At 41.3% G+C, this 12746-nt stretch overlaps 1 protein-coding gene across 4 annotated transcripts in view; it reads left to right on the top strand.

The window, feature by feature from the left end:
* The window catches only part of UBE2J1 (ubiquitin conjugating enzyme E2 J1), a 34561-nt gene that overhangs the window by 11469 nt on the left and 10346 nt on the right, over positions 1-12746 (top strand). For 2 of the 4 annotated variants that reach the window (XM_055258717.2, XM_055258734.2), the window contains exons 2-6: positions 717-824; positions 6266-6339; positions 7565-7696; positions 11123-11207; positions 11358-11463. In XM_055258717.2, the coding sequence (XP_055114692.1) occupies positions 717-824; positions 6266-6339; positions 7565-7696; positions 11123-11207; positions 11358-11463 (505 nt within the window). The remainder of the gene's footprint in view (positions 1-716; positions 825-6265; positions 6340-7564; positions 7697-11122; positions 11208-11357; positions 11464-12746) is intronic. The other 2 variants (XM_063619321.1, XM_055258727.2) reach the window with 1 other exon arrangement.

The raw sequence follows: 12746 nt of genomic DNA, 5'->3' as shown, positions 1-12746 counted from the left end.
AGTAGGGTCTTATAGTACAAAGTGAGGAGACGTGTATAAAGCACCTCCTTTGGCAGCTTCTTCGTCAGGGGGCCATTGACATGTGCAGCAGGTGGTGGGAGTATAAGAGACTGGTGCAAAAGTACCCACTGCCTCCACCAGAAGTCTAAGAGTTACCTATCCATGCCATTGGTGTCAACTGCACCTTCCCACTAATCCACTCAAGGTTTCATGTCCAACTCAGGCCCTTCTCGTAAGCTATAGATACACAGAACTTATGGTGACCCAACATCTTCATCTTTATTTCCCATAGAGCGAAAAAAATCTCTGCAAGTATAAAGACAAAACTCATCAGTTTTCTTCTCCTCCCCTAAACTTGCAGTTTACCCTAATATTTCATATCTCAGGGATAGACAGCACTCAGGCACCTATGGGAGTCACTTTTTATTTCTTGGTTGCTTCCTTGCTCTATCCCTGCCCTGAAACACACAACTCAATACACACACAGAAACACATATATCTAATCAGTCACTGTTGTCACCAGATCAATTAAAACAAAAACTGATTACCCCTCAAATTGAAAAATTTTCAGTAGCTTTCTGATAGCTGTCAATAAAGTTCAAAGTAAACTGCGTAGCTTGGCCTACAGGGCTTCTCATGATTGACCCTGGCCTTCCTCACCAGCCTCACTGTCCACCACTCTTATGCTCTTCTGCGTTTTCTTTTTTTTGAGACAGAGTCTTCCAGCCTGGAGTGCAGTGGTGCCATCACAGCTCACTACAGCCTCAACCTCCTGGGCTCAAGCGATTCTCCCACCTCTGCCTCCCGAGTAGCGGGGACCACAGGTGTGTGCCACCACGCCCAGCTAATTTGTGTATTTTTTGTAGAGACGAGGGTTTCACCATGTTGCCCAGGCTGGTCTCAAACGCCTGAGCTCAAGTGTTCCCTCCATCTTGGCTCCCCAAAGTGGTGAGATTACAGGTGAGAGCCACTGCACCAGGCCTGCATTTTCACCTATCCATTTTGCCTGAACGACTGTCTAGCTGGAGTAGCTTTTCTCACTTGTGTGCTTTGGTTCCTATTGGAACCTCTGCTTAGAATGCCTTCCTTTAAATCCGTCTGAAATTCCTGTAGTTCTTCAAGCTTTAAGGTTCAGCCTTGTCTGGCTCCCCTAGGCAGATTAAAGTAGTTCTTATATATACTTGTACTTATATACTTGGTCAATATTACCACTTGGTTGTAATTGTTTTCATGTCTTTCTCTACTGACTGTTATGGAAGACAAGAAGCAGGTCTTGGTCATTCTTTTATCTCCAACACTTGGACATTCTTTAAATGTTTGTTGAACTGATACCTTTGCAGGGTCCTCCTGGGCGGAAACATCACTCTGTAGGCATTTGCTTAAGTACCTTCATTATGGGAGCAGGAAGAGGCAGTTAGGGAGCATGCCTTCCTTCATATACCTGTCTCCTGGATTTCACTCATGCTTTGGGAATTGATAATATCAAGATAATTGGTTTTCAAGAGGAATCCATATATGGGAGGCAGTGGCCTGTAGAAGATCTCTTTATTTTTATCTGTATACAAACCCCGATGTGAGCCTAGTGAGCTAGCCTCGGTGTGTGAAGAATGCTAACGCCTAGGCCCACAGCACCTAGAGCATGGCTCCAGAGTGCCCATGTGGCCTCTATAAGAAGGAAGAACAAAAGCAGGCATCCAGGTGCCACCCCTTCCTTTCCTGGCACATCTTATCTCACCACAGTGAAAGGATTCCATGGAACAACCTTTCCAAGAGATAGGAGAGGAGCTGGAATAAAAGTTTCCTCTCTAGCCATGTAGAAGCAAGAGATGGAGTATCAGGAGGGGCAGACTATGCTGTAGCCCGGTTGCCAGGCAGCACTCTGAACCACCAGTGTTTCCTAACAGTGGTGTTTCTCCTCAGGAGCCAGGGAGCCAAACCATAAGGCCAGAGACATCTGCTGAGGCATGGTTTTGAGTTAGGAAGAACCATTGAGAAGGCCTTATATACCAGTCCACTTTCAACCTTAATGACTCAGGGCCTGGGCAGGAAGGAGGGGTGAAAAGGAAAGGAGAATTTTGTGGAGAAATTATTGACTCTTATTTGACAGGTGTAAACATCAGATCAAGTGACTTGTTCAAGGACTTAGAGCTACAAAATGTCAAGAGTCAGAATTTTAATACAGTTCTAAATGGAGTCCCTGTTTCTTTTCACTGAAGCATTCATAATCTATGTTATTTTTGGAAAAAATAGCTTATGAAAACAAGAGACTAATCTCGCCTTTTGGCTACACGACCTTAGCTCTTACATTATGTGCCTGAGTGACTTATGAACTAATCAGCTATTTAGCTGTTGAACCAATGATTGTTCCTTTACAGGGTTGGTACAGATACATTCTTATAACAATTCTGACCCTTTCTACATCTCTCATAATATCCAGGTACAAGTTTTGAGTGTTTATTTTCTTCTCTCCTGTTGAACTGAACTGAGTAGGGCAGAGGCAGAGAAAATGCGATAAGGGTATAGAATGACATAAAATCTGACTTCAGCTTCATCATTATTGAGTTCAGCCAGTTGACGAGGAATGAAGGAAAAACAATCTTTTTGGCATCTCCAAACTAATTAACTTCATAACAGCTTCCATAATTGCATTTCTATGTAATAATATTAACTTAAAGGAATGATATGTTTATGTGGCTTTAAAGCAGGGTTTTCCGTCTTTGTTCTATGGGTCCCTTCAGGAGTGAAATGGAAGGACAGGGAGTAGATAGTCCGCAGGCCCTTCCACTGGCCTATGCAACCAAAGTGGCCCTGTGGTTTCTGTTTCACCTGTTGGGGTTCTCATTAAGCTTTCTTTGAATGAAGAATTTCGTTTTATTAAACATTTTGTTTTATTGAACAAAACAAATCCTTCATTCTTTGAATGAAGAATTTTGTTTTATTAAAAAAGTTTAATTGTTTTATTAAGTAAGTTTAAAAAACATTGCCTTTAATCGGATTCTTAGAGCTATGTTGAGAGAAGATAGTAAAATTTAATTCAACTAATATTTGAGTACTTACCATGTGCTAAGCCCTGAGGAGACTGTACCGCTACAGCTACACTGTCATTACTATTGCTTAGCAGGAAAAACGGATATTAAACAAGTAATTACAAGTGAGATGAACTTCCTAAGAGGAAAAATACAGTGTTATGATGGCATAGAGCAAGGAGACTCAACCTGGTCTCTAGGGCAGTGGTTTCTAAACCTAACCAGAGTAATTCAGAGAGCATTCCTAGTCTCTACCCCTCCCTAGGATACCTCAGAGATTTTGATCTGCCCAGACTGGAATCTCCAAGCACTGTAGGGGGTAGGGGGCAGGGAGCAACAAGGGAAGGTGTCATAGAGACAATCCTGAGAAGTTATTTAAAGGTCTAGGGTAGCCAGACTAGACGGTGAGGTGGAGGATGGGGCCGGAGCAGCCTGGGCCCTGCCTGAGGAAAGCTGTATAGAAAGGCCGAGTCGAGGGGAGGTAAAGTGTGTTCAAGGAATTGACCAAAGCCCAGTCTCTAGACTTGGAGGGAGAGGGTGTCTCAGTATGTACATGTTTCTAATATAGCATTTATCATGCTGTTTTGTATTGACTGCACTTCGCAGCCGTAAGTCTTTAGTGACCAAAGCCATATTTTGTTTACGCATGAAGCTGTAGCATCTAGTACCTAGTAGGAACTCAATAAATAGTTGATGATCCAGTGAACAAAGTCTGCATATAGGGACTTAGAGTAAGAGTAAGAAATGGAAAAGAATATTAATAATTATGAAGTAGGATAGTAACTTAACTTTTTTTGGCCAGGCATGCTGATTCACGCCTGTAATCTCAGCACTTTGGAAGGCTGAGGTAGGAGGATTGCTTGAGACCAGCCTGGGCAAGACAGTGGGACCCCAGCTCTACAAAAAATTTAAAAATTAGCTAGGCATGGTGGTGCATGCCTGTGGTCTCAGCTACTGGGGAGGCCAAGGTGGGGGGACTGCATGAGCTTGGGAGGTTGAGGCTTCAGTGAGTGAGCTGTGTTTGTACCACTGCCCTCTGGCCTGGAGGGCATTTTTTTTTTTTTTTTTTTTTTTTTTTTTTTTTTTTTTTTTTTTTTTAGTCATGGTTTCGCTCTTGTTGCCCAGGCTGGAGTGCAACAGCACGATCTTGGCTCACTGCAACCTCCACCTCCCGGGTTTAAGCGATTCTCCTGCCTCAGCCTCCCTAGTAGCTGGGATTACAGGCATGTGCCATCACACCAGGCTAATTTTGTATTTTTAGTAGAGATGGGGTTTCACCATGCTGGACAGGCTGGTTTCAAACTCCTGACCTCAGGTGATCCACCTGCCTCGGCCTCCCAAAGTGCTGGGATTACAGGCATGAGCCACCGCGCCTGGCTTTTTTTTTTTTTTTTTTTTTTGAGATAATCTCTCTCTGAAGCCCAGGCTGGAGTGCAATGGCACAATCTCAGCTCACTGCAACCTCCACCTCCCGGGTTTAAGCGATTCTCCTGCCTCAGCCTCCCTAGTAGCTGGGATTACAGGCGTCCGCCACCATGCCTGGCTAATTTTTGTGTTTTTAGTAGAGACAGGGTTTCACCATGTTGGCCAGGCTAGTCTCGAATTCTTGACCTCAGGTGATCCACTCGCCTCGGCCTCCCAAAGTGCTAGGATTACAGGCGTGAGCCACCACGCCCGGCCTCAAATGCAATTTTATGCAAATTGATACATACCAAACCATTGTGGTTGTATACATGTAGGGATTGCTTCTCAGTTAATCTCTCTCCCCATAACATTCCAACCGGTGCCTCTACACATTTTACTTTTATTATTACCTCTTCCTATTCATAGCTACCTGGGGAGTTTCTACTGTTATTTCTTTCACATGTCAGTACCTGACTCCTTTTCTCTTCCATCTGCTCTAAAGTTAGATGCCCAGCCTGTCCTCCCAGCATCTGGTGCATACCTCTCTTTTGAACTACATCAGTGGTTGCAAACACAGTTTTGAGAAGCCTTTTCCCTGGCTCAGCCATCCCACTGCAGTATCCTGACATGTTTTAGCACCAAAAGCTTGAAATGAGAGGGGTTGAGATCCAGAGCGCATATCAAAGGATTGAATTTTGAGAGCCAATAGAGGACAGAGGGTGCAGATACAGATAGGATTGTAGATTGTGATAGGCATCTGAGCAGCTCCTGCTAGCAGTCATTCATCAGGGAGATAAAAAGCTGGGTGCCATTAACTGAAAGAGAGGAGAAATTAGACTAGGTGGGAAATAATCTTGGAGTGCTAGGTGGAAAGAGTAGGCTGGAAGGCTTACTAGAGAAATGTGGGGACATTAGGTGGCATTGTATCCCAGTAGAGTTTGTCGGTAATGACTTGTAATGGCATTACTGCACCATCCTCTCTGACTTCTTTTCCTCCTTTCAGTGATGCTCAGCTGTTCGGGTATAGACAGCAATTAAGATGGTTGGGTTGGGTCAGGCACAGTTGGATTTTATTAAGGGAGTGTACAAGAGGGACTCCTAAGAGCCAAGGGTGTGGATAAAGAGGAAAATGAATATAAGTATAGGAGGGGTGAAGAAAGTTGTGGGGTCAGTGGACTGGAGGTTTTAGTGAAGCTGAAGGATCATTTCAAGAAGGAACTTCATCAGGGCTTTGGAGAGTCAGTGAATTCAGAGGACAGTCCATTAATTTAATGCAAGACAGTGGATGGAAAGTCCCAAGAGTTGGAGGATATAGAGGTGTTTCCTGTTCACTGAGCATGAGCTCCAGAGGATACATTTTTTGTTAATAAAGACATTTTAACAGGTAGAGCCAAACTGCCTGTGTTGGAATCCCGTCTCTGTCATTTACTAGCTGTGTGACTATATAATCTCTCTGTGTCTCGGCTTCTTCATCTGGAAAATGGGGATAAACATAATACCTATCTAGTAATGTTGTATTAAGGGTTAAATGAGTTATTAATGTCTATAAAAATACTTCAATAAATACCACTGTATAGGAAGTATATATAAGTACTTATTAAATAAAAATAGTGTCTTCACTATATATTTAATATATAACTCTTTTAAAGTGTTAATGCCTAGCAACTGTTTCCTTCCTCTCCCCCTCTATTTATTCCCATAATCTTATAATTAAACCTTTGCCATATGCTCATTTGCACTAGTTCTCTACACGTTTTTCATTGGGCTTGTAAGTCTGTGCTAATCATTCAGAAAAGTATATTTTAAATATCTCTATTTTATGAATTTTATTTTAGCTGTTAAACGTTTAATGAAAGAAGCGGCAGAATTGAAAGATCCAACAGATCATTACCATGCGCAGCCTTTAGAGGTTGGTTTCTATCTCCATGTTCTTCATATGGATTTTAATATTTAAAACAAATTCTTTAAAATTGCTTTTCATTGCTTTGAGTCATTACAGATGTGTGTGATGTAGTTTGACATTTTATTCATCATATTTCATGAATATTTCATTAGCCATTCCAAATCACTTTAGAAGAAACGGATTTTGTGGTTTTTATAAAATGGGTCTCATATGCTAAGTTGAGGTTAGATCTTTTTTTTTTTTTTTTTTTTTTGAGGCGGAGTCTCACTCTGTTGCCCAGGCTGGAGTGCAGTGATGTGATCTCGGCTGACTGCAACCTCCGCCTCCCAGGTTCAGGCAATTCTCCTGCCTCAGTCTCCTGAATAGCTGGGATTATAGGCCCATACCACCACGCCTGGCTAATTTTTGTATTTTTAGTAGAGATGGGGTTTCACCATGTTGGTCAGGCTGGTCTCGAACTCTTGACCTCGTGATCCACCTGCCTTGGCCTCCCAAAGTGCTGGGATTACAGGCATGAGCCACTGCACCTAGCTGAGATTAGATCTTGAGTCTGAGGGAGGGGAGGTGGAAAGAACCCCAAATACTTTACAGTTTGGAAGCCTCTTGATGGGTCTCCGTAGCTACTCAAGGCTTTTTGTATGAACATTTCTGCCTCTCTCAGTCTTCTCATTTGTAAAGGAGGGTATTTAAATATACTCAGGCAGGTTTTCATGGTAACAGTGGGAATAAAAATATCATAACTTAAGTGCAAGTATTTTGTAAACTGAAAAGTACATGGTAACTGTAAGATGACATTAAATATATTAATATTACCATTATATAAATAAGCTCTTAGGCATCTATAAGGGATAATTTTTAAAGATTTGTCAAAATAACCCAAACATAGTAATTTTTTGATTATATAATTATCCTAATTTGCTATTCTTTCAAGGCTTAATTTCCAATTTAAACTTGTAAGTTACTTATGAATATATAACAACACTCAGAAATTTTTAATGCGTTTATTATAAAAGATTTTAGCTCAATGGGACATGAAAGCTAGATTAAATAGCTTTTACTTATAAATTTAATTTATCACTTATTGTCTCAAGACATCTCATGCATTAGAAACTATACTAGCAATAATATAAAGCATTTAATTTTTCTTGCTTGGTAATATTTCTAATATTCAGATAAAATGATCAAACTTTTCAATATTATTAATTCCTTGTGGATTATTGTTTTTGTTCAGGATAACCTTTTTGAATGGCACTTCACGGTTAGAGGGCCCCCAGACTCCGATTTTGATGGAGGAGTTTATCACGGGCGGATAGTACTGCCACCAGAGTATCCCATGAAACCACCAAGCATTATTCTCCTAACGGTAAGAATTTTGGATTTTTAGAATGCTTGTGGCTTAACTCTTCCTGGTAGCTGTAAAGTATAGTAAGCAAATCGTTTTCATTAAGAAATAATAGAACAGTATAATTTTGCTTTTGGGGTCCAGGCCCTGGGACTACAATTTTTTTCCTCCAAAATAATTCCTAGGAAGCTGATGCATCTGAGAAGTAAAAATGATACAACTGAATGCATAAATGTCATATCATGGTTGTTAGGATTCAGTGAATTAATATATGTCAAGTGCTGGGCATACACATCTGGCACTTCATAAGTACTAACCAAAGGGTAGCTAATGTTATTGTACCTTGTAATCATATTGTCTCCTTCCACTTCCCACCTTTCTTACACTTTCTGCCTCAGTTTTCTCATCTTTACAATGAGAATAATGATACCTACCTCACTGAGTTTATGTGGGATGAAAAGTATCAATATCTTATTGTATAGCTCTTAGAATAGAGCCTGACACAGTACTCAATAAGTGTTAGCATTATTATTACTATTTATATCCCAGATTTTCTTTCTTTCTCTCCAAATTTACATATCTTTTCTTCATGTGAAGGAAAACTTTTTTTTTGAGACACGGTCTTGCTCTGTTGCCCAGGCTGGAGCGCAGTGGCACGATCATAGCTCACTGTAGCCTCAAACTCCTGGGCTCAAGCTATCCTCCCACCTCAGCCTCCTGAGTAGCTGGGACTACAGGCACATGCCACTGCACCCAGCTAATTAAAAAGTTTTTTGGTAGAGACATGGTCTCATTGGTCTTGAACTACTGGCCTCAGGCAGTCCACCCGTCTCAGCCTCCCAAAATGCTAGGATGACAGGAGTCACCATCAGACCCGGCCAAGAAAAACTATTGATCTAATTCCTCTTTAATTGTTAAGCTTTTCTTCTCTCATTTCCTTTAACTATGTTTAATTATCCCCTAACCTTGAAAAAAGCAAAAACAAACACAAAAACCTTTCCCTGTATCTGTTATCACTTTAAGCTGTGCCTATTTTTCTCTTTGGTAACCTCCAAGTCATCCTTTCCCTAGTTTAGCCTGCTGCAGTCCACCTTCCACACATAGTACCTTGTTGAAACATGAAACTACACCAATCTCAGAGACCAGTTTGAGAAATCTCACTGCTTCTCCTCAGTCTTCATCCTGTTCTATCTCAGTTAAACATCTTACCCACATGGAGTAGCAAATTGTGAAACAAGAGGTATTCATCAATAAATACCAAATTAATGCTGCTTTTACCTCTGTTTTGTATAACGGAGAGAGCATTTGTTTAAGAGCCAATAGGCCTAGATTCTGACTGGTGCTCTTTCTATTACACTATGGGTGGGTTACACAATGTCTTTAAAATTGTTTTCTCATCAGTCAAAATGAATGTTGTGTCTGGTAATTGTAATCACACCATAAAGTACCTGACATATAGTAGTTGCTTAACAAGTATTAGCTGATATAGAGAACTGCTAAGGCTGGCAGTAGAGTTGGAGCAGGGTCCTGGAGACACTCTACTGTGTCAGGAGTCACTTTATTTAGTTGCTAGATCATGGAGAGAGCTAAGTGGTCTTCGGGGAGGGAGGGGCTGGTGCATGGGGAGACTGGTGGTGGTGGAGGGCAGTAGTTAGCAGCAGCTCTTTACCAACAAATACTGGTATATTTCAATAGTTAGCCAATGTTATGGTCATACTAACTACACTGGCTGAGAATCAGCCCTGATTTTCAACATTACACTCTTTCTGGTTCACTTCTCTTTTGAAAAGCCTTCTCCAACTTTCATTCAATAAGTATTTATTTATCCTTTCATTCATCACTCCTCTGAAAATCACACCTCTCTCAAAGCCTTTCTTCCTATGTCTTTCCTCACTAACATCTAGTTAGGTGATATTGAGTCCTTAGGTTTTGTCCTAGCCTCTTGCATGTCTTCCCTTTTAGGTTCTTTTTTTTTTTTTTTTAACTTGAGATAGGGTCTCACTCTGTCACCCAGGCTGGAGTGCAATAGCATGATCACAGCTAACTGCAGCTTGATGTCCCACACTCAAATGATCCTCCCATGTCAGCCTCCTGAGTAGCTGAGACTATAGTCATGCATACCACGCTTGGCTAAATTTTTTTATTTTTATTTTTTGTAGAGACAGGGTTTTGCTTTGTTGCCCAGGCTGGTCTCAAACTGCTGGCCTCAAGTGATCTTCCTACCTCAGCCTCCCAAGTGCTGGGATTACAGGCATGAGTCACCATGCCTGGCCTCTTTTAGATTCTTAACTGAGCCTAGCTCCATACTAGGCACAGGGTAGGACATTAGTAAATCCTCTCCCCTCCCCTCCCCCCTCCCCTTCCCCCTCCTTTCTCCTTCCCTCCCCTTCCCCGTCCCCTCTCCTTCCCTTCTCCCCTCCCCTCTCCTTCCTCCCTCTCCTTCCCCCCTCCCCTCCCCACCCCTCTTCCCTCCCCTTCCCTCCCCCCTCCCCCCTTCTTACCCCTCCCCTCTCCACTCCCCGCTCCCCTCCCCCCCTCCCCTCTCCTCCCCTCCTCTCCTATTTTTTTTTTCTTTTCTTTTCTTGGGGACAGGGTCTCACACTGTCACCCAGGCTGGCATGCAGCAATGCAGTCATAGTTCACTTTGGCCTTGAACTCCTGGGCTCAAGTAATCTTCCTGTCTTAGCTTCCCAAGTAGGTAGGACCACTCCTGGCTAATTTTCTTTCTTTTTTTTTTCTTTTTTTGGTGACAGTGTCTCACTAGGTTGCTCAAGCTGATCTTGAACTCCTGGCCTCAAGTGATCCTCCTGCCTCAGCCTCCCAGAGTGCTAGGATTACAGGCGTGAGCCACTTTGCTGGCCAGTAAAACTTTATGTGTTAATTATTTAGATTTCAATTGTGCAACTCAGTTTCAAAAGGTGCTGTAAAACACCTTCTAAAAACAGCTTTTATTATTCAGCATCCAACAAATATTTTTGGAGTCTATAAGGACAAAAAATCTGTGTCCCATGAGAGGTTACATTTTTTAAAAAAAATCTTTTTGGCCGGGCGCGGTGGCTCATGCCTATAATCCCGGCACTTTGGGAGGCCAAGGTGGGCAGATCACAAGGTCAGGAGATCGAGACCATCCTGGCTAACACGGTGAAACCCCGTCTCTACTAAAAATACAAAAAATTAGCTGGGTGTGGTGGCGGGCGCCTGTAGTCCCAGCTACTTGGGAAGCTGAGGTAGGAGAATGGCGTGAACCCAGGAGGCAGATCTTGCAGTGAGCTGATATCGTGCCACTGCACTCCAGCCTGGGTGACAGAGCGAGACTGCATCTCAAAAAAAAAAAAATCTTTTTAAGATAATCTCTAAAATTATTATATATAAATAGTATATTTTTACAAAAAGTATAAACATTAAACGCATGTAGTTAATTTTCTGAATGCATTGTTTATTCCTCAGGCCAATGGACGATTTGAAGTGGGCAAGAAAATCTGTTTGAGCATCTCAGGACATCATCCTGAAACTTGGCAGCCTTCGTGGAGCAGTAAGTGTTAATTTATAGTGAATATAAATCTCTTATAACTTCAGTCAATTCATAGTTATGAAGTATAATACTCTCTTTTTTTCTTTTTCCAGAATAAACCCAGTTGCTTTTACAAAGCAATTTAGATTGATATTTACTTTTTTATTTCAGTAAGGACAGCATTATTAGCCATCATTGGGTTTATGCCAACAAAAGGAGAGGGAGCCATAGGTTCTCTAGATTACACTCCTGAGGAAAGAAGAGCACTTGCCAAAAAGTAAGTTTTGCATTTCATTCTTGTTGAGGTCTGAATAGTATTCAGGGTAATGGCTATTAGGAGGTAGGGCCTGCCCCTTACTATGTGACTTATTTTCTGAGTGACTGTAGCTACAGGATCTTATCTCAGTTTTGCTCTTTTAGAAATTCAGTTGTTTTTTTTTTTTTTTTTTTGAGACGGAGTCTCGCTCTGTCGCCCAGGCTGGAGTGCAGTGGCGCGATCTCGGCTCACTGCAAGCTCCGCCTCCTGGGTTCACGCCATTCTCCTGCCTCAGCCTCTATGAGTAGCTGGGACTACAGGCGCCCGCCACGAAAAAAAAAAAAAAAAAAAAAAAAGAAATTCAGTTGTAATAATTTCCTTGGAGTGACCAGAATCTAAGTAATTTATTTAATGCTATCTAGTCTTAAAAAGTAGTGGATACTATTTCACTATTTTTAAAAAATTCAGTGGGAGATATATTCTCCTGAAAAACAATACCAGTCGTTTGTTTCCACTCATATGGCATCATAGATGGAAAAGAACCAGAGCAATTATTTGTAGCTTTCCCAAGATTACAAACCTCTTGAGGGCCAGGAGGGAATCCACTTTATCCATCTTTGCATCTAGCTCATAGCAAGTGCTTAATAAATGATTTGGAATAAAGCAAAAGAGATTTTATCAAGTTGTGATTGCCCAGTGGCAATCACAAACAGAGAAGTTGCCTTCTCTGTTTTTTTCAAGTGCAGGTGCACTTTTGTCTATATGACCAAGATCACTCCTTCCGTTCAGAGTAGCCCCTCTTTGAGTAGTGCTGATATCTAATTTTTGATGTTGATAATTTTTCTGCTCTGGAGTCTGCTGCCTACCACCCTTCAGACATATTATGTTAATTAAATTTTAGCATACTTTACCCTAGCACACCCCAGAGTAGGCCCTCCACAGATATTTGCTAAATCAGTTAGATTTTAGCATCTGGAAGATTTGGTAGACTTCTTGGTCTTATAAGCAACTTTTCTTTTTAAACTTTATTTCCAAACTCTGGGGATGTACTTTATTTATACAACTCTTCATAGGTTACACTATGTACTTTGAATACATAGTATTTGTTTTCATTCGATTTACTATGTTGGTTTTTTTTATCTTGATGCTTTTATCCAGTTGATTTCATGTGCAAGGTAAAAAAAAAAAAAAAAAAAAGAACTGGAGTTCTTGTTCTTCTAGGCTTCTCACTGTATATTCTAGATTCTCAGTCTGTAATAGAAACTTTTTAAAAAATGATTTTGGGCCGGGCATGATGGCTCACA

Source organism: Symphalangus syndactylus, chromosome 2 (genome assembly GCF_028878055.3).
Source record: "Symphalangus syndactylus isolate Jambi chromosome 2, NHGRI_mSymSyn1-v2.1_pri, whole genome shotgun sequence".
In the NCBI taxonomy this organism is placed as follows: Eukaryota; Metazoa; Chordata; class Mammalia; order Primates; family Hylobatidae; genus Symphalangus; species Symphalangus syndactylus.
This window is presented reverse-complemented; position numbering and strand designations above follow the sequence as displayed.